A 21,492-nucleotide genomic window follows, 5' to 3' on the forward strand; every position below is an offset into this window, starting at 1 on the left:
AGGAAAGGGGGAGACAAGGGCTGATGAAGGCAGGCAGAGACACACTGTATGAAAATACATTAATACTATTGTGTATGTCAATTTACAAAATCAACTTTAACACTCAAACATGAAAAAGTGCAAGTTACGAAAGATAACACGGAATTTAGTATTTTACACATCTATGCACAGGAGTAACATTTACTACATTAAGATTCGAGATACATTTGAGACAGAAAGCAAACCAGACTGGAAGATCTCACAATGTACTTCACACCTTATGCTAAATAGCATGTGCAAGAATATGTTTCATTGTCACTTTTGTATAGCTCAAATATTTATAATCAAGCTACCTCAAATCATTCATTAAAGTTATTATAAACTTCTGGCTGAAAGATATTTAAGTTTTGTTGCCCACCCCCAGTCCTAATCTCAGCATATCAATTTTTTAAGAGCAGGAAATAATAGTTTTAATTCTGAAAAACAAACAGCTTTTAATAACCGTATCAAACAAATTATCAGGATTGAAAATATGTGATTTTTGACACAGCTTAATGTATAAAGAGCTGCTTATGATCTTTACATAAAAGCTGCTTAATCTTTACATAAAACAAAACCAGTACGCATATAACTTACTCCATGTTTTAAAGGTTTGCTTTCAAAATTTACCTCATGAGCCAACATTCTGTATAATTCTTCTTTTGTAATAGCCAGCCGTTCCCTGTCAATGCTATCGACAACAAGAATGATGAACTAGAAGGCAATTTTAAGATAAAGAAAGAAAATTAGTGGCTGTTCAGTCTTTCACAAAGTCACTGCGGTGACATTAGCTCTCACTGGGCATCGTCACTGCTCTACACCACCAGTGCTTTTCCACCAGAGAGCTTGGCACAGCAGCACAGCCGGCAGGAAAGTCGGACGGTAGCATGAACGCAACACCTAACAACCTCTTAAAGCTCCTGACTGTGGGTAATAAGAAGTAATATTTACAGCAAAACAGGAATTTAATATTCTTTCATTAAACTTCAAAGTCTTCATTCTACAATCCATTACACCAATGGGGGTCAAATGACCCCTTCACAGGGGTCCCATGTCAGATATCCTGCATATCAGATATTTATATTACAATTAACAACAGTAGCAAAATTGCAGCTTTGAAATAGCAATGAAATTATTTGGTTGGGGTTCACCATAACATATGAACTGTATTGAAGGGCTGCAGCATTAGGAAGGTTGAGAACCACTGTTTTAGACAATAATTGATTACTTATTTATGTATAAAGTCTTTTGCTTATTAAAGGAAGAGTTATTTTCAGAGAAAAAAGTGTTTTTAAAAAATAGTGGATAAGATTTTTTTAAAAGAAGGAATTTCAGCAATAAAAGCCCAAGAAGAAAGCATGCTGAACTGTGCCAGGTTGCATGTGCTGACGTTAATATGCTAAAAGGCAGGTGGTATTAGAAAAGACAAGGAAAACTGGAGGCATATGCGCCTTTGTGTTGGGTAGGGTGGGAGATAAGCGTGTGTGTGTGTGTGTGTGTGTGTGTGTGTGTGTGTGTGTGTCTGTGTGTCGAAAGTAAGTCTTAAACATAAGAATACAAGCAAATGAAAAACTAAATAAAAACAACTTTGTTAAGTACATACAAGAAAATAGTGAAATGGAGTTACTAAACCAAACAGTGTGCAAAAGAAAGGGCTAAAAACTCAGGGGTAAATATTGTCACTCCTCTTATAGAATAGAAGAGTAATATAAATCAAGTTACAGGATAACCAACTACAGTGTGACCTCAATACACACTACAAGAAAAGGGAGCACGGCAAAGAATGGGCAGAATACTGGGAAGTAACTGGATTAATGGGAGGAAGCTATCAGGAATTAATGCCTGGAACTCCTTACATTACAAAGGAGACACTCACTTTGGGAGGCCATATCCAAGTAAAGGACTTCCTCAGAGCATGATCTCGAGGGCGAGCAAAGTGATGAATGAACCTAAGTCTGAAGTGTAATGGGCCATGCTGGTGTGTTGCAATAAATTCTTTGTGGTAACGGAGATATACTTGTAGAAATAGTTTACAAAGAGAGCATGTAATACTAATGGCATGAGTAATAAGATATCCCTGTTTGGACCGAGGTTAAGCCTAGATTGTCAGCAATTTCGAAAACTACCCCCCTGAGGTGCTGTAAGTGCACTTGGTTCAGCCTGAATCATCGCGTCCTATCTGGGTGTAAGAACAGCCTTTCTTCACAGCAGGAGTCAACTGCAAGCTTTGACAGTGAACGCTGACAAGGTACGTCTGCCACCTGAGTATATGAAAACACTGTTATTCTCCCAGTAATATTTTACTGTCCAAATGTGGATTCCGCTGCCTTATAACCATATTTGCTCACCAACCACTTCTGTGCTGCTCAACCTCCATGAAGAAGAGAGCCCAGGGCCATTAATGTCTGCAAACTCACAACATGCCACTCTGACTCATGCACTATATTGGAATACTATACACAGAAAACTATATTAGTAAATACAGAGCCACAAAGTGGGTTTTTTGTTTTATTTTAAAAGGCAATTTGTGCATCGAAAATTCTTTGTGTTATACTCTTTCAGCTCCATTTTTTATAAAATGTCACTTTTAGAAAACACGATTTCTTAGCCGTCCCTTCTTACAAAGAAAGCTTACACGTGTAACTGTACACCATTATTCTAAATGATAAAACTAAACAAGGCATTATGAGCATCAAGAAAGTCTGCCTCTAGACAGACATCCAAGCACAAATGAAGACAGTACAGTATACTCCTCGAGCTAATACTGAAGGAATAAGTGATAATAAGAAAACTAGAGAAACTGCTCCACTCTAAAGCTCGGCAGACAAGCTCTCTACAGAATTTTCCCATGCACTGCCCTCTCAGGACCCGTCAGTGGCCAACACATTCGTCTCTGTAGATGATGCTCAACAAGCTCCTTAGTCCCTCCTGTCTGAGTCTACATGATTTCTAATACAATTATGTGTGCAACAGAACATTGGGAACCCAGCCTCTTGTGCAATGTAAGTTTACAGATGTTAATATATTCAGTGGCTTCTCTGAACTAACTCCTCTACTTACTTTTAACATAAGCAATTTCTTCCCATACTCAAAATACTCAATAAATATACAACAAAAAATTCTATGTCCTTTAATTTTTTCTATGCCAGAGGAAGAAAGTAGAAAAGCCTTTAAAATGATAGTGATGGCCTGCAAGCCTATTTTTCACATTAATTACATCTGAAAATCTGGGTTGTTATTTGAAAAATTATGCTTAAAATATTTTACCCCTTCCCTCATCGGGTGCTCATGTGGCAAGACTCATGATTCAGCCAGTGTCACATTTGTCTAGTCCATGGAGCACTGACAGGGCCACTGTAAGGATGGTCTGAGCCAGCCAGAGTAAGCCCTCAGCAGAGAAGGATGTTGACCAGGCATGGTGCTGCACACCTTACGATCCCAGTCCTTAGGAGGCAGACAATCAAGAGGATCCGTGTAAGCTACCTCCAGGCCAGCCTGAGCTGCACTGCAAGTTCTTCCAGCCAGGCACATTTTGCATGTATATAATCTATTGGCTTTGGTAAAACAGGTTTATATTTCAATGTTTTCATTGATTATTCTGCCCCTCGTAGGGAAAAAACAATGCAAGTACCCTCTTGGATCTTATCCTCAAATCTCCTCAGTACAAGTCTCAGCAGTAAGACACCACTGTGAACAGAACAAACTCCTTAGGACTCCTAATTGCCTTTCCTTCCATGAGGAAATCTCAATTCCTCATTAAAGGCAACTGCTAATATGCTTCTTTACAGCCTAGCCATCTCCTATGCTGACTCTTAGAAAATTTTTTAAATTAAAATTCCAAGGTAATTTTGGCATACCTCTGTGTTTGAATAATAGGTGTTCCAGGATGAGCGCAGAGACTCTTGACCACCAATGTCCCACATAAGGAAATGGGTGTTCTTCACAACTATCTCTTCAACATTGCTTCCTATGGTTGGAGAAGTATGAACTACTTCATTCATTAAGCTGTTGAAAGATACCATTAAAAACTCTGTAAATCTTGAGAACCCCAAGCATATTTCATCTCTATGTTTTTACGAGAAGTCAACTTGCCCTACTTACAACAATCATAATAACCCTACCACAAGGAAGAGAAGCTTGGAGACTTCCTGCACAAATAAAGGAGTAGACATGGTGCAACCCCTAATACTATTGTCTCCTTTTTAATGAGAAGAACTGCAGGCCTGACACTAAGAGATGGGAACACACTGGGGTGGGTTTGAAAACCTATGGGCAAAACACCAATATGACCAGTGATTGGATCAGAACCAATGTTCTATTCTGAAAGAGCAATTTCTGGATAACTGTGACAACAATACTTGTAAAGTAGCAATAACTCAGTAATATCCTATGTATCATTTTGCTGAATGTCCATATCAGCACAGAGAGAGTTAATGCAGCCATAAAAACAAGTTTAGACTCATCAACCTATAAACTTAAGGTCACGGACAAATAGAAATCTTACTTAAAATAAACTATATTTAGAATATTGATTTTCATTATCACTTGCATTCTTACTGACTGATTAAACATTCATTTAAAATGTATAAATTGGCTGATAACATTCCATGATAACATGTATTTGAAGACACTTATAATTTTCTCTTGAATTTACATGTTATGCGTTTAACAATGTGCACAAGATTGTTGTTAAAGAAAAGCTTCAGAAACAACTGAGATTTATATTAAAGGCTAGATGATATTAAAATACATTATTCCTAGTGAATAAAAATATACTAAAGGAAAGTAACAATTCAACTCTGGAATAATAACAAAAGGAGCCACTGTGAGCAAATGTGTTAGTTAGGCATCTGGAAAGTGAGCACCTCTGGCAACTGAAGGCTAACAATACTGCTTTTTTCCCACCCTCTTCTTTTGCAGGCAGGGCCAGGAATTTTATCTTAGTGTCTTATAGGGAACTGCTCTGCTGAGCTATAACCCAGCCCTAAACCAGGGGGCTTTAAATGAGGAAGGGAGGGATGAGATCCACATAACAGTGCCAAGTACAGTGTGACTGCTAAAATGCTCCAGGTGTGTAAGTCATGGTAAACCCTGGCCAGGGGATTCCGGAGGTGCTCATTACTGATGATGACCTAATGCACCTCTGAGAATGTCAAGCCTCCCTCTCTGAAAGCTCCTAGAGCAGCATTCTGACTGCCATCACTTCAGATGAGTCTGGCTCTGTTAAGCAATCCCAAAGTTCTTCGGGGAGAGCAGCTTCCCAGAGACAGCACTCTATTTATGCACGGCTCCTGAGGGAGCATTACACAAGTCATCTCATCACCTCACCCCAGGGTAATCTGCACTTCATTTTAATTTAATATTAAAGTCCACTCTTCCTTGGTAAGTCACATAGAGAATACTTGCTAAAGGCTTTAGTGCGTCTACGACATTTTATTTTACTTTTTTATTTGGTAAAGTAAAAAAAGTTACATATCTGACTATTGTATTATTAAAACTGGGAAGAAAGGCATCTCATTACTCAGCAATGGTTTTCAGGAACTGTTCTGTAGGCATCAATACTTACAACTGATAAAGAATGGTGGTCTTCCCTGCATTATCCAGTCCCACAATGATTACTTTGTGCTCTAAAAAAAAAAAAAGAAAACAAGTCATGAGCATTTACACTACTGTTCGCACACCATAGCACAGGCTTCCCACGGTGATGATTTTAACCCAGAGGTGCTCAGTTCACCTGTTAAGCACCCACTACTGGAATACCACGGGAGGAAACTTTCCACAGCAAGGACCTGCCATGAGTGACACAATCCACTACCGCGTTTTTTATGGTGTTCTCCTGTTAACATGTTTAGACTGGTTAGGTAGAAACAGAGACTTTTAGTTACTCATGAGTGGAGGCTGGGTCGCTCAAATAAAAGTCTGACATCATGACGTAAACTGTGAATGTAAAGCGCTGGCTCTGCACGCCTGCTCAAGGCCTGCTATGCGAATCAGCTCTAAGTGGTTTAACATAAGGAAATTTCCCACTCACATGTACTAACATTTTTGCCTTTCATTTAAAAATGGCATTTGCTGATGAAAACTGCAATGCTCTTTCCATTAGCAGACAGATTTTTATTTTTACATTAATTGGCAGAAATAAAGGCAATTACTTAGCCTTCAATGGTTTTTATTGAAACATGTTTTATGTAATCATTCTAAGTAGGTATATCTGCTGGCGCTGTCCAACAAAAGCCTTTCCCCTTCTGATGACAGGCACTAAATAACCATTTTGTTATAGGCAGTTATTAGGCTTAATGATTCTGTTAAGTGGTACATATTTTGAAATCTGCTTTGAATATGTGATTTAAAAAAAACTCAAATTTAGAGTATGTTCAAAATTCCCCTCTATTGGTGTACAGGGGATTCAATAAGCCCCCACTCCTAGTGAGAAGCCACTGATAGCTGACGACTCCTGGGGAGAGGGAGATTCCCTTTCCTTAAGGGTGTGGATCCAGGTAGTCAAGATTATTGAGCACAAGAGAAAGGGCTTGGTAGGTGCGGGAGGAGGAGGCCAGAGAGACAGAAAGACAAAGAGGGGGTACGGCAAGGGGAAGGGAAGGAGGAGGTGAGGGGAAATGAGAAGGCAAAAGGTTGGGGAAGAAGAAAAAAAGGACACAACGCTGGGAGGGAGTTGAGGGGATCTGGGAGGATTGAGGGGGAGAAGTTGGGGGAGGATTAGGATGTGACTATGACCAAAATACACTGCACATATGCATGTACGAAATTTTCAAAGCACAAAATGAACATTAAAAATTCCCCCTCTCTAGCACAAAATGCTTAAGGAGCGCTACAGCTCCAGGGCTTCAGCAGGGCGGGGCGGGACGCGCCACAGGAACACAGGAGACAGGCGCTTCTCCACTAGCCTGCTGCTCTTCTCCCAGCGTGCCTCCCTGAGAGTGACCGCCCAGTAGCCTTCACCATCACGGCCTTGTCTCTCCACTGGCCTTTGGGGGATAGGTAGATCTGGGACCCCAGGGTGGGCCTCTGGCTAGGGACTCCAGGGACATTTCCACTCTCACACCAGATCAGAAAATAGTTGAAAGGTTGATGATATCAGGTATGAACCAAGAATATAGGCCCTCTATTTAAACACCATTAAATGTGTAACAGTCAGTCTAAGTGACAATGTGGTAAGATTTGCTTAAAAGGAAAAACAAAATGCTTCCGCTCTGATCCACACCTTTACCTTGACAAATTTTCTCATGTTTTCACAAAGACAAAAATGCCCAAGAATGACTGCAGAGCTTCCCTAGAAGAGTTTGGGACATCCTCAGACATCAGTAGGCCACAATATTTAGCTTAGAGATATAAAAAACATTAAATAAATCTTTTTATCAAGTATTACGAAGCTTGTGTTTATGACAGGAATTCAAATCTTTTTATGCCCCTGGCCTTGACCCTGCAAGACTTGTGTGCAGATCTGATCCCACTCTCTCGTTCCCCCAAAGTAAAAGCCTCTGTGCGCACAAATGCCATGCACTTGGATTGAGTCGCAGACCAATCTTCCTCTTCATTTCCTTGGCACCAAGTCTTCTACAACTAGTTAATTCCAAAAGACATGGGGTCAGACCCCAGCCAATAAGGAAAAGACAGACTCCCCACCACTGCCAGACTAAAAACCAAGTGCATGTCTCTGAGGGCTTGCCTTTAGGATTGCACCCTCTTGATCAAAAGTGAAGTTTTGCTGGTAGAGGCACTTCAATTGGAGTGGTGGTCTCTTTAAGACCCCAAACTTGCTTCTAACACAGAGCAGCAACAGTTAAAACAGCTGGTAGCCTGAGAGGAGAAGGGTGTGATACCTAGCACCATGGAGATACGCTTGTACCTTAAGCAAAAAGTGTACCACCGACCTGAAAGCTTAGCACTCAGGAGGATCCTAAGTGCAAGACCAGTCTGGCTACAGAAATAAGATGTTGCCCTAAAGTAAACGAAAGAAAGAGAAACGATATGAGCCTATATGAAGGCCAAAACCAGGAACATTCTACTTCAGAGCCCTGCTTTCAATGATAAGCTTTAATGAGTATCACAATACCGCTAATATAGTTTTTAACTATATTAGCCTTAACAGTGCGTCCACCAACAAAAAGACAAAGCACAATGCTTAGACAAGTTGTGATGACAAGCTTCTGTATTTATCAGTAAGAACTATCTGTAGTATATTACAGGTCAAGTAGACAGTGGAAAGGCTGTTTTCATTTCATAACAAAATGATTACAACTGACTTAACTTTCCTTCTGTGGCTATTGGCTTGAATTTTCTAGGTTCTAATGGAATGAACCTTGAAGCACTCCACTGGTTTGTTGTTCCTTAAAGATAAGAACAAGAACACTCTTTATCAGCAGAGGAAGAAACAGATTGCTTGGCACCAGGCATTCTCAATATTTTTGACTGTCTAGCTCTAGAGACCTCAGTATGACTGCAGCAATGAGAGAAAGACCACCAGACCAGCCAAACTTGACTGCACAGAACCCTTGCTCAGGGATGAGAATGGGCAGTAGCAAGAGATGCTGCATTGCTCAAACAACTTATGTGGGTAACTACAACTAAGTTTTTATTGGATTATAGTGAGTGTTGTAGAATATTTGTATACTATGAAGATATGTCTTTACCAAGACACCTTCTGATTTTATATATATAAACACGTTTTCGAAACAGGCTTTCTGTCTAATTGTTTTAATAGAGTTGAACAGTCAACAGCTAGGCAGGAAACAATAGGCAGGAATTCTGGGAGGAGAGAGAGGAAGAGGAGGAAGAGGAGGAATCTATGCTCAGGGATTTTGCCCACAGACTCAGAACAAGTCGGACATGCTGTACTGAGAAAAGATAAAAGTCATGTGGCAGGACACAGATGAATAAAAACAGGTTAGCTTCAGCTATAAGAACTAGTTGGGGAAAAGCGAACACTAAGGCCAAGTTTTTGTAATTAATAATAAGCCTCCGTGTCACTATTTTGAAGGTAGCGATCCAAAGCTAGTCTGACAAGAAAGCTTATTACAGGTGAGAATCCTAGTATTGAAAGTCTGGTGTCTACATTCCCATATAATGCATCATTTCGAAAGGTTGGTCTCCAGGTGCACGAAGGGAAAGAGGCTCTGGTGGTGGACAGGGATCAGACTTCAAGTTCAAACACTGGAGTTTTATCTTTCAGATCCCCTTTCTTCACTTTATATGAAACTCTAGCAAATAAAGCAAGGCTCACACGTTTAGCTCTTTCTTAGGATGAAGATATGCACAAAATCCTTCAGAGAAACAGGCCTAACTGCTCAGGAAAGCTCACAACCAACTGAAATCTACACATACAAACACCAACAGAAAGGACTGTCCTTTGTACGAGCATGAGTATTACAATTTATTTTAGATCGTAGCTCTGAAGAGCTATCAATACCAACTATACAGCAAGAATGAAAGCAGGCTCAACAGCCGGCTACTAAAGGCCACGTTCACAAAGGCCAGCTGCCCCATTACATAACTGCACCTCTCCCTCCAACTGACCTGAGTTTGTGAATGGCTAAATAATTCTTCCACACATACTAACTAGTGAAAGTTTTTCACTCAAAGAGCAGTGAGGAAAATGTAAAAAGTAATGTGAATGCGTGTATGGAGAATCTCCTTCTAAGGAAAAGCAAAAACAAAAACAAACCACAAAACAAACAAACCCTGAATGTACTGTCCCTATGCAATGCTTCAATGACGAAGGCGCGAAGCTCCTTTGACAGAGTGACTGTCTCCAGTCGGCACACTGGAGGAGTTACTTCTGTGTGGTGCACCCAGTACTGTCGCGTCTAAGAGGGACCCCAGGCGCAAAAATACGACAGCTCTTGTGCTCGGCTGCTGTCTTTCGGTCGGGCATAACCAACAGGCCACAGACAATCAATCCAACTGTGTCAGAGACGCTTTCTGGGATGCTGCTTAAGTATTAACAATGTCCCTCATCTGTACCATAGAACACTCAAGCAAATGTCAAAGGGCATTTGACTATTCATAGTACTCAGCTGTGACTGTTGGCATCTGTTTACCCAAGAAGTTAAAAAGAAAAAAAAGGAAAAAACAAAAGAAAATAAAACCCCTTAAGAAGCTACCGAGATCAAGGAAGTATCGATTGCAAATGAGGACTCCATCCCCAAAGTCAGAACTGCTGCCAATCTGATGGGACATCGATGCCGTTTAATGTACATTAATGTAATTTAATGTCATTTTGACCTCTACCTCGCTAGATCTCAAGTTGTGCTGAGCCATTTAAAAACCCCAAACCCTATCTGACTCTCAAGCTATGGAGAGAAGGCCAGGGTTCTTTCTTCTACGTCCTCGAGCCCCCCTCTCAGGAAAACCAACCATGCAGCTCACTGTCTCCACCAGCCTAAATTTATTATTTAAAACAGGCTCTGCAATATCCAAAGGACCCATTGCCATTTTAAGAAGCATTATTAAATTCGACTTGCTGTCACAGAACACAGGTCACACACTGCAATCTGCATGTCTATGAAAAGCTAGGAAGAGCAGCAGGGCTGGGAAGGACCAGCCTGGTCTGGGCACACAGTAAGAAAGACCACTAATAAGAATAAACAAGAGAAACAAACTGAACAGTCACGTTTTTAGGTCTAGGGTCATGTTCGTAGATAAGCACAGGCAGAAAAATGGCTCACAAAAAAACATAATGAGAGCAAAAATTTCAAAAAAAAAAACAAGAAAAATTAAAGTTTTCTCTTGTACTTTTTCTTACTTTCACTAACATGAACAAAATTTCCTAGAGTTTTGGTTCAGAATATCATATGTTATTTAACAGAATAATACTGCTGGGGAAAAAAGATCAGAGAAGCACTATATAGTGACATGATTTTAAAAACTGTGAAATAACATATGCAAATTTAAGTTACATTTAAATTCCATGTTGTTAAAACATTACAAAATGGTAAACTTCTTTTTAATGTATATGGGAAATTTCATGACATACAGACCGCTACTTTCTGGGTATAAACGGCTGTATCAACACCGTGACTACAGGAAGATTTACATGAATCAGACACTAATAAAAATGTCAGATGCAGTGCATGACACACAGAATACGCCTGAATGACTGCAAAGGCTATGGGCTCTTTGTCCCCACACGGCTCTCCAGCCTCTCCCAATCCCTTCAATGTATCATCCAATGTATCGAGTTCACCTGATGATTCAGCTGCTACAGCCAGTGTATCCTGTCCATCTGCTGATTCAACACTTACCTCCAGAGTGCTGAAGGCAAACACTTGTGAAATCTCATCAGTACAAAACACCATTAGGAAAAAGTAACAGTGAGTGAGGTATGCATCTCTTGAAAAGAGCTGAACCCCAACTTTTAGCTAAGGAAAGAAATGTCAGTAAAAAAAGTAAACTCTTAAGTGGCTTATCTTTTATATTCTTATTTTTAAAGACAAGGCTTCCTTGTAGACCTTGCTGGCCTCCAATTATGTAGACTAGGCTGGTCTCGAACTCAGAGATCTGCCTGCGTGCTAATATTAAAGCTGTGTGCCAATATGTCCTGCTATGGTTAACGCATATTTTATAAGTTAATATCCATAATTATCCTGTGAAAAAATGACATCACTCCTCAGTTTACTCATGAGGAAACTAGGTGTATTGGCTGCTTTTGTGTGTCTATTTGACACAACGTAGACTCATCAGAGAGAAAGGAGAGCCTCAACTGGGGAAATGCTTCCATGAGATCCAGCTGTAAGACACTGTCTCAATTAGCTATCAACTGGGGTGGGGGGGAGGCAGATACTGTAGGTGGTGCCATCCCTGGATCCCTGGGCCTGTGGTCCTGAGCTCTATAAGAAAGCAGGCTGAGCAAGCCATATGAGTCTAGCCCATAAGCAGCTCCTCTCAATGGCCTCTGCATCAGCTCCTGCCTCCAAGTTCCTGACCTGTTTTAATTTCTGTCCTGACTTTCTTTAGTGGTGAACAGCAATGTGGAAATGTAAGGCAAATAAATCCCTTTCCCCCAACTTGCTTTTTGGTCATGGCATTTTGTCAGAGCAACAGAAGCCCTAACTAGGACACGAGGCCTCCGGCTATATAACCTCCCATATCATACTACTGGGAGGGAAAGATGGTCTTAGCTGGCGTTTGGATCCAGGGATGGGCTCTAGATAATGTACTCACTTGCTGGTTAGCTTTGAACTCTATATATCAAGTAGCAGTATGGAGACAAAAGTTCACACCCTTTTTTAAAAAAAAAAAAATCCTTTCATACATTAAATGCTTAAAATGAGTATAAAATCCTAAATAAAAAGATAATCATGCTATGTATCTTAACTTCTCCTTGACTTAGCAGTGTAAAAACATACTTTATTAGTAAAAAACTACAAGTCTGAGTATGTTGTCCCAGTATGAAAGTTCTCCACTTCAGCCAAGAAGTGAGTATTAACCAAACTTTAACAAGTGTAAAAAAAAAAAAAAAACCCAGTTCATCAGGTGAAGGAAAACAAGCTTCTGGTAAACAAAAGAACTAAATACAGGCAGAGCAGCATCAAATACTCCAAGAAGGTCCTCCAAAGACATAAACACAGGCAAAGTAGCATCACAGACCAGAAGGTCCTCCACAGTAACAAAGGCTCCGACTGAAGCATCTGCAGAAACCACGGGGATGTGCCTTTTCAACTCACTGAACAAGTCATGGTAAGACTGCTGATCTGATTCAATATAGTCACCTTAGAAGCTTGTAAGCTGCCTACCAGAAGGCTCTATTCTGGAAGGCTGATGTTCCAGGGCACAGGCATCTAACCCATGTGTTTTAAGCTTGTTCTAAGCAGTACTAAAGTTGAAAATAATTCACACCTTGACCCAGAACACAACCTTTAATACCTGAGGTAGATTCCGAAAGTTTTCATTTTAGAAAGTTCATTTCTTTTAAAACTAACTACTGGTTTACACTAAATATGCATCCGTAATGATTCATGCAGTTGAGAAAATATGGAACAATAAATTGAAAAAGGTTGAGTACAAAAATGTGAAAAATAATCCGAACTTGAGAAGTTTAGTAAATTTCAAAAACAAAAAAGTTAACGAAAAAGTAGATTTAAAAAAGTTAATTTGTTATAAAGCAAAAGATGAAGGAAAACCATGAAAGTAACAAGAAAAAAAAAGAAAGAAAAAGAAAAAAGTCAGGATACATAAAGAGAAGGAAGATTACCTGATGCCTCACCAGAGAGGAAAAAGCAGCAGCTGCAGTCTACACACCATGAAAAAAAGGAATTGGCCAAAGATGCTGTCTGCAGCAAACATACATTTTTACAAATATAAGCAATATATAAACATTTCGGGTAAGAGACTGTCACCAGTACAAATAAGATAAACAAATATGAGATAAGTTTATCCCTATTTTAAAACTTTATATAGGAGTTGAGTTGCATAGGAGAAACTATGCCACCATATTCTTTGAGGTTTATTAAATATGCAAATAAAACATGAGTCACAATTCAGCAGCATAAAGACAAGCGGTGGATGCAACTGAGTTGCAAATGCGTGTGTTCTATAGGAAATGTGGCATTTGCTCCCTTAGTTGACCGCACAAAGGATCTATGTTGCAGTCTCTAAGAAGGTGTCATAAAAATAAGGTAGAAAGAAAAAGATAAAAAGTCAATAAAGAAAGGAATTCTTTTACCAAAAAGTCACTTAATTCTAAAAGTGGAAAAGAACAGTACAAACCAGAAACCAAGCACAAGAAACAGAGTCAACAGTGAAGTGGCAGACTGCACCACAGTAAGTTCCAGCAAGCGTTCCAGTCAATTTAACAGGGCAAGTTTCTCAATGGGCTCAAAAGCACACAGCAATATGCTCTTATGTAAGAGATACATATGAAAAAAAGACTAAGGCAAACTTAAGCTCAGGAGCATTCACAAAACATTATTCAAGTGTAGAATACAAGTTTCCTCTCCAAAGGTAAACACTACAGAATCCAATGAGATGAGAGAAGCATCATTGGTCTCAATAAATGTGAAGTAAAATAGAAATCTTGAGGCTTTTACCACATTAGGAAGCAAGAGTAAGCTACCAAAAACAAATAAATGCAAAAATCAAAACTAAAATTATGTGCAAACTAGGCAACAAACATCAATAATTCAATCAAAAATAAAACCACACAAAAATACTTCAAATTGAATAAATGAAACACAACACATTAAAACAAGGGGCTAAATCAATAACTAAAGGGACATTTTCAACTCTAAAATGCATATATTTGACATGTGTTTAAGAATTTAGTAATAAAAAACAAACCCAAAGTAGGTAGGAAGGAAATAAATAGCAGTAGTTTAAGTTCAAAACTTAGATTAAGCAAAGTTCAAGGACTCTAAGCAGAGACTGCACTTCCATTTCCCAGCCGCCCAGACCTGAATAATCACACAGAAACCGTATTAATTACAACACTGTTTGGCCAACAGCTAAGATGTATTCCTAGCTATGTCTTACATCTTAAATTAATCTATTTTTATTCGTCTATGTATTGCCACAAGGCCATGGCATTATCTCATTTTCTATATGTCTTGTTTCCTTGGCAGCTAGCTGGCTGGTGGCTGACTGACTCCACCTTCTTTTTCCCTGAATTCTATTTAGTTTTTCTACCTAGTTATACTCTGCCCTGTCGAAGGCCAAAGCAGCTTCTTTATTAACCAATTACAATAAACCATATTAATAGCAAACAAGAGGGGAATCCCACATCAGGACTCCACTGAACTTCAAAACTCACTATAGTTGTAAGGTGATAACTAAGATTATGGAAGTAGCCTAGAGATCAATGCAATAGAACAAAACACACAGAGCTAAGGCTCACTTATTTTTTTAAAAATGACAATCTGAATTTCTACAAGGGCTCCAAAGGGGGAAAATGTCTTCAGAAAACAAAGTGGAAGAAGTAGATGTCCACGTTAAAACGTGGAAATGCACCCCTATTCACATCACAACAGAAGGTAAATTGAAGTCTATCACAGACATTAACAGAACAGCTAACACTTCTGGAGGAGAGGAACAAACATCTTAAAGCTATCAAAAACAAAGAGCCATTACAAATATTTGAGAGAGTTAGTTTGATGACAAAAGTTTCAAAGTTTTTTAAGTGGGTAAAGAAACTAAATTGTCTACAAATAGCAAGGAAGGACATGGAAAATGGCACAGACAGCACTCACCAGAATGACGAGAATAAAAGGCTGACAGCATCATTTGCAGGTGAGGACATGGAACTCTGTTGTCAAGAGCATGAAGAGATTGTAGCAACTTCAGAAAATAAGAGCAGTTTACCTGTTCTGTGACTTAGAAAGTGCTATTTTTACTGACTGCTCTAAGAGAAACAGCACCGTCTAGGAAAGCTCCTAGAGGGTCCGGGGTGGCTCCGAGTGGAGCATTACTCAGCCCTCTGTAGGCCCTGATCTGTGCGCCCTGGATCATGGGGCTGATTGTCTTTTCACTACTCATAGTGTTTAACCCATCAGGATATAAGGGGAGAGTCACAAGACAGTTATGGAGAACACTTTCATGTGAAAAGCTATTCAAAACTACATCAAAACAGAAAATAAGGCCATGTCAAAGATAAGAGTGACAGCAGTCTTCACACAAATATGCCACTAGGACAGTAGAAACATATCTGCCGGACCAACATGTTCAACAGGAAGATTGGAAGACAAAAAAAAAAAAAAAAAAAAAAAAAACAAAAAAAACCTAAGACTAGAACACAGTCCATGCTAAGAAAATATTTATGTGCATCTTTGGCGGTCACCTTAGCTCACTGGCAGCAGAATGAGCAGAAAACCAGGAATAAACCCTACAAACAATAAACAAATAAATTTCCTAGTGTCAAAAAAGCTACGTATTTAAATTGAAAAATTCCTGAGAACCCACAGAAATAAATGAAAAAACAGACATATATGGAATTATATTTTTGAAACAAAATTACCAGAGATAAAGATAAAATTTTTTTAAAAAAAAAACCCTACGAGATATAGAAATATATATCAAGAGACTACAGTTTTACTTAGCAATAGTGGAAGCCGGAAGTCAAGACAATGCCTTCAAAATTCTATCAGAAATGTTTCCCAATTCATAGCTAAACCAGCTGAAAGTCAAAAGTGAATATAAGTGATACATTTCCAGCCATCTGAAATTGAAAAAAATTGCAATTTACAGATGTTCTTTTTGTGGGTGGATGGGGTGGGAACTGAGTTTCTCTTTCCGTAACCTTGGCTGTCCCTGAACTCACTGTGCAGACCAGGTTCAAACTTGAACTGAACCAGATCTGCCAGTCTCTGCCTCCCAAATGCTGGGGTTATAGCTCTATAGATACCTTTGTGGCATATTTTAAATAATTGTATAGCTTTTTGCTTGTTTGTTTTGGGCTTTGGTTTTTGTTTGAGGTAGAGTCTCTCTACATAACCTTGGCTATCCTGGAACTCATCACTATGGAGACCAGGCTGGCCTTGAACTCACACAGATCGGGCTGACTCAGTCTCCCAAGAGTTGGGATTAAAGGAGTGCACCACTACACTTGGCTAAATTTGTATACTTTTGAAAGGAAAACATCGTGTAAGTATAGAAAGACCCTAACATGGCAGCAAAGACAAGCCCAGAACAGCTATGCCCTGGGGATAGCAGAGGGAGGCCAAGGCGGCTGCTGGGTGGCAAGGTGGGCAAAGGCGAGGGCCGAGCTTTGGGTACTGCAGTCTCTCAAGCAAAAAAAGGAAAACAAACAAATGCTGTTGTGATTTTTATAAACTGAAGTAAAAAACTGAAGGAAAAACAGTGAGACAAGTAAAGCAAATCATAGCTCAGTATAACCAAACTTTATCACCACAATAAAGACAACTTAGAGTGGAGAACAAACCAAAGGTCTCTACCACTGGGACAGAGGAAGGGAAACAGGCATGAGCGTGCTTTCTCCTCCTCTGAGAAGAGGATAAATGATCATGGCTATAATTCCCATCTAGACATACTATTCAAAATGAATACAGCAGTGTAAAGAAATGTGGAGAGCTGAATGACTGATCCATACATTACAATTTTAGCATTACTGCACTTTAAAATAAAATGTATATGTTACTACTATACAAAATTGTATACTGAATGAAATAAAAAAAAAGAAAGAAAAAGGCAAAACTAACACCCAAAATAAGTATATTTTGCCAGGTCCTGTGACTAAAACAGTAAGAAAAAGTTCATGCCTCAAGGAGATTATTTCTACTGAGTGAACAAAACAAAAAGAAACTTACAATACAATTACAAACAGTGACAAACATTCCCCCAAACCAGTAATTACACAGAGTTAATGCTAGGCAGGAAGTGGGCCGCATCTGGCAAATCTGTCAAGGAAGGACGCTAACTTAGTGGTCTTGACCAGAAATCTGGATGGAATCAAGGACTGGAGTTTTCAAAAGTAGGAGACAAACATGCTCCAGGAGACTGGGAACAGATTCTGTTTGATGTGGAGGGAACCAGCAGAAGTCTAGAATTAAGAACAGAAATAGCCCAAAGGGAAAGGTTAACAGAATAGCCAGAGGAAAAAGTAGCACTTAGCAACAACTGACGGCACCCAGGAGGACAACATAAAATTCGCTAATGAGAATGAAATGAGTTAGATGACAAAATTATTAAGTTATTGCCTTTGGTTATGAAAATAAACTGTAATAAAAGCCTTATTTCATTTGTCTTTTTGGTTAAGGAAAAATCTGAAGACAGGTGTGTATGGTCATATTTATATCCTACTTTCTATTACAAAACGAAACAATACAAAGTTCCACGAGACAATGCACAGTTTAGTGAACTTATTGCCAGGAAGATATCTCAAATGAAAGGATGCGCGGAGCTCTTTCAGAAACCACAAAAGCATGGTAAGAGTCAGGACTTACTGAAGGAAAGATAAGGGAAAGAAGTCTGTAGGTTGCGAAGTTCTTCCTACTGGTTGCACCTTCTAGCCTTATCTTGCCCCTGATGTTCACCCCACCCCATTCTAACTTAATTGGTAGAGTTAATAATATCAGACAGATTATTCCAATATCCAACTCTAACCGGGCACTACTAAATAAGAAATGCACAATGGTTAAAAAAAGGAAAATGCCAACACAGGTAACTTTGTTTATAAGGAAAACAAAAATTTCAGACTACTATATGAATCTGATCCCATTATTCCACTCCAGGAAAACACCTAAGGACCAGACTCTTCGCTGATTCTACTCCTTCCTGTGTTCAATGCACTGTCTTGGTCAGCATGTAAGAACCTCAGTGATACAGTTTCTTGGTTACCGTAGCTCCAATCTCATCAAATGAAGTACAACTGCACAAACTAATTAAACCATGCTCAATTTCCTTAGGTGTATCCAACTTATTCCTCTTTGTGTACATTAGCCCATCTGCCTCCACCAACATGCCCAATTCTACTCTGTCTACCTTGCATTCACCCCAAACTGCCACTCAGTGTCAAGTCCAGGTACAACTTACCCTGGAAGGCTTCGAGGAACCACCTGAGGCAGGCCAAGTCCCATCACCCCACACGCAGAAACATCTGCAAGCAATTTCCTACACTAATTCTTGCGTGTTCTGAGAACCCAGAGTTGGCATCTTGGTTGTTTTTAATCTCTGCAGCTACCGTGTCTAATTTGGAGGACTGGTTTACTTACTAAAAAAGTAATCGTGAATGAGATAGAGGAACGCAACCACGAGTTCCCAAAGTTCAGCAGGAAGGGGAAAGAATTGTTAAGCAGAAACGGGGCTATGGAAGCTCAAACAATTTTTTAAAGATGGATGTGACCACATGAAGGCTTTCATCATCTTCAAGATTGGCCTTTTCACACGCCCTCCTTTCTAGTCTGCTTATGGAATCCTCTAATGAACAGAGATAAAAGACAGCAATAACCAGACTAAAAAGGGAGAATCAATTCTCTGACAATTTTTATTGCTTAGGCTCAGGCGTGGGGGGAGGAGTATCACTGTGTAATTTGTTTGTATTTACATAAACTTAACTGTATAATCAATATATAATATGGTTATATATTGAAATATTCCTTCACATGGTACATTTACAAGCATTAGAAAATTTTTAAGCTGCTGAAAAAAAACAATGGATTATATTCATGGGTAACGCCGCAGGGAGCTGAACTCTGGACACTTTGAAGTCACTTAAAAAGGGTATTTATTGGTAGCACTTGCATAGATACGCACACGCGTTAGTGTGCTTGCATGTATTTTATACTCATAAGCTTGAAAAAGATGGGTTTTTTTTTAATCCATCTACAGGACAAGTGAACTAAAGCCATTCAAATTCATTTCAGGGTTTAAATCCACAAAATAGATAAACACCTTAATGTTAGGAATTGGTACTCATGAAAACAAAACTAGTTTATAAATCACACCCTTTCAAAATGAAACAAAGGGAAAAAAAAAACTGGTCTTAATTCTCTGAAACCAGTCTGTTACAAGAACGCCTAAGACTTTATCACTGGGCCCCCTTTCTGTCCGGTACCAACTCTTCTCAAGCTCATTCTGAGTCGGAACAGGTTTTACAACTTCTAGGTATTTCCTTACCTGTTCTAGAATAACTACGGCCACGTAACATCTTACACATAACCGAAAGCATTTAGTTTTTTTTTTTCAACGCCTACAGGGGGTGGGGGGTGGGGGGGAGAGCTGTGCCCGTGTGTGAAAATTTCAGAAACCTGTACACCTGAATAATCATCCTTGACTCTTAACGAGCAGAAATCAGAGCCAAGTCGGACAACGTGAAGGTGCACTGGCCCAAACAAGGGGAAGGTAAACAGTGCAAAACTAATGTTTCGTGTTAAAGAAAAGGAAAGTTTGAGGTTCTTGTGGAGACACTTTTCTACGGCTAATCAGACCTAAGGCTGGGTTCACTGAGACGAAAAGGCCCGCAAACAGAATGCAGGAATCTGTTTCCACCTTGGTTGGCTAAAATCCGGACACGCATGGGATTCCCGACCACCAGGTGCCTCCCCTGCCGGGGCTCCCAGTCCCCAGATCCGAGTTCTACCCTGAACCCGAGTCCCGATCTCAATCTAGACTTGCCGGCGCCGCGTCCACCAGCCCGCTGGCCTCACCTTGGTTACAGAAAAGGCTCCACAATTTAGCGAAGATCAGCCCCATCATGAGCCCCGGGCCGGACGGGCTCCTTGGGCAGCACTCGGCGGCAGGTGCCGCGGCGCCCGCGGTGGAGCCGACCCGGAGCCGCCGAGCCTGAGTACCGCGAAGCTTCGGTCCTCCGCGGAGCCGGGAACCGCCGCAGACTCCTTTGTTCGCAGGGCGCTGAGCCCAGCCCCGACCCGTAGTCGCTCCGTCGGCGCCCACCTACCCAGCACTGCCTCAACCGGCCGCGAGCCCCGCCCCCGCCCCGCCTCCCCACCGCAGCCCGGGACCACCCATCGCCGGAAGGTCGGCACGTGACGTCGGCGCACTGACGTCACCCGCCTCTCGGACGTGGCGGGTCCTCCCCGTGCACTTCCGGCGTGCGGACGGTGGGTTGCTTGGCGTCAGCGGGCACGGGAGTGGCTGAACTGGGGATTTCCTCGGCGCGCGCTCCCTCTCCCGTCCCTCGGAGGAAACGCGGGTTCGGCTCCCGAGCTTCAGCGTCCCCGCGGCGGCGCTGCTGAAAGTCTGCAGAAACTCAGCTGCACGGGCAGGAGTGCTCTTTCATCCCCGTTCCTCCCGGGCGGGCCGTGTTGGGATTCTAGTGTGATTCTTAATGGAACTGATGGGACGCGCGCCCTGGAATGCTTGTACCCAGGATTCGGTTATGTTTCTAAATACACACTGCCACCAGTTTGGCCAAAACCGGTCGTTGATCTCATGGAAGCCTCGTAGGCCGGAATAGCCCTTGAGGGCCCAAATAACGACAGAAGGATTTTTGGACTGGTTTGACACCATAACTTATTCCATGATCTAAATAACAAGTGAGTGTGGCTTAAGATGCCTTATTAGTGCTGCGCTTCAAAGATCAGTGAAGACTTCAGCTTGATTCTAAACCCTAGCTTCAGTCTCAGACGGAGGGAAAGATGTACTGATCTTTTGGCATTCAAATTGCTTTAATGGCCATTTCTTTGGCCTATACATATAAACGAGTTTGTAGTTGTGTTAGCAAGTTTAAAGGTTTCTACTCCTGGTTTCATTATTAAAAAGCTGACTTTAGAGTCTCTGCCGCCCCTTTCAGGTGAGAATTTAGAAATTTGAAAGTTAACCAGACGGAAAGGAAACCTAACTCCGACTAAAACAAATGATCGATGCTGACAACTATAGTTGAATGTTGTTAAACAAATGTAATGCTGATGTTAGAAAAAATGGCACGTAAATTTATGCTGTGCACCTGAATTGACTATATATATTAAATTGCAGTAGGAATGTTTATCAAGAATTTAATGAAACTAGAAAATTCTGAGGATACACTTTTTAAATGTAGCTTATATAAAC

General features: G+C 40.5%; 1 protein-coding gene across 1 annotated transcript in view; it reads right to left on the reverse strand.

Moving 5' to 3' along the window:
* Positions 1-20,396, reverse strand: part of Arl5b (ARF like GTPase 5B) — a 28,987-nt gene extending 8,591 nt beyond the window's left edge. Inside the window, exons 1-4 of the mRNA XM_048460793.3 lie at positions 20,130-20,396; positions 5,585-5,645; positions 3,876-4,023; positions 649-732 (exon numbers count right to left, since the gene is read on the reverse strand). Of these exons, the coding sequence (XP_048316750.1) occupies positions 649-732; positions 3,876-4,023; positions 5,585-5,645; positions 20,130-20,178 (342 nt within the window). The 5' untranslated portion in view covers positions 20,179-20,396. The remainder of the gene's footprint in view (positions 1-648; positions 733-3,875; positions 4,024-5,584; positions 5,646-20,129) is intronic.
* Between the last annotated feature and the right edge of the window lie 1,096 nt (positions 20,397-21,492).

The sequence above is a fragment of the Myodes glareolus genome, chromosome 14, assembly GCF_982192425.1.
Source record: "Myodes glareolus chromosome 14, mMyoGla1.1, whole genome shotgun sequence".
Taxonomy (NCBI): Eukaryota; Metazoa; Chordata; class Mammalia; order Rodentia; family Cricetidae; genus Myodes; species Myodes glareolus.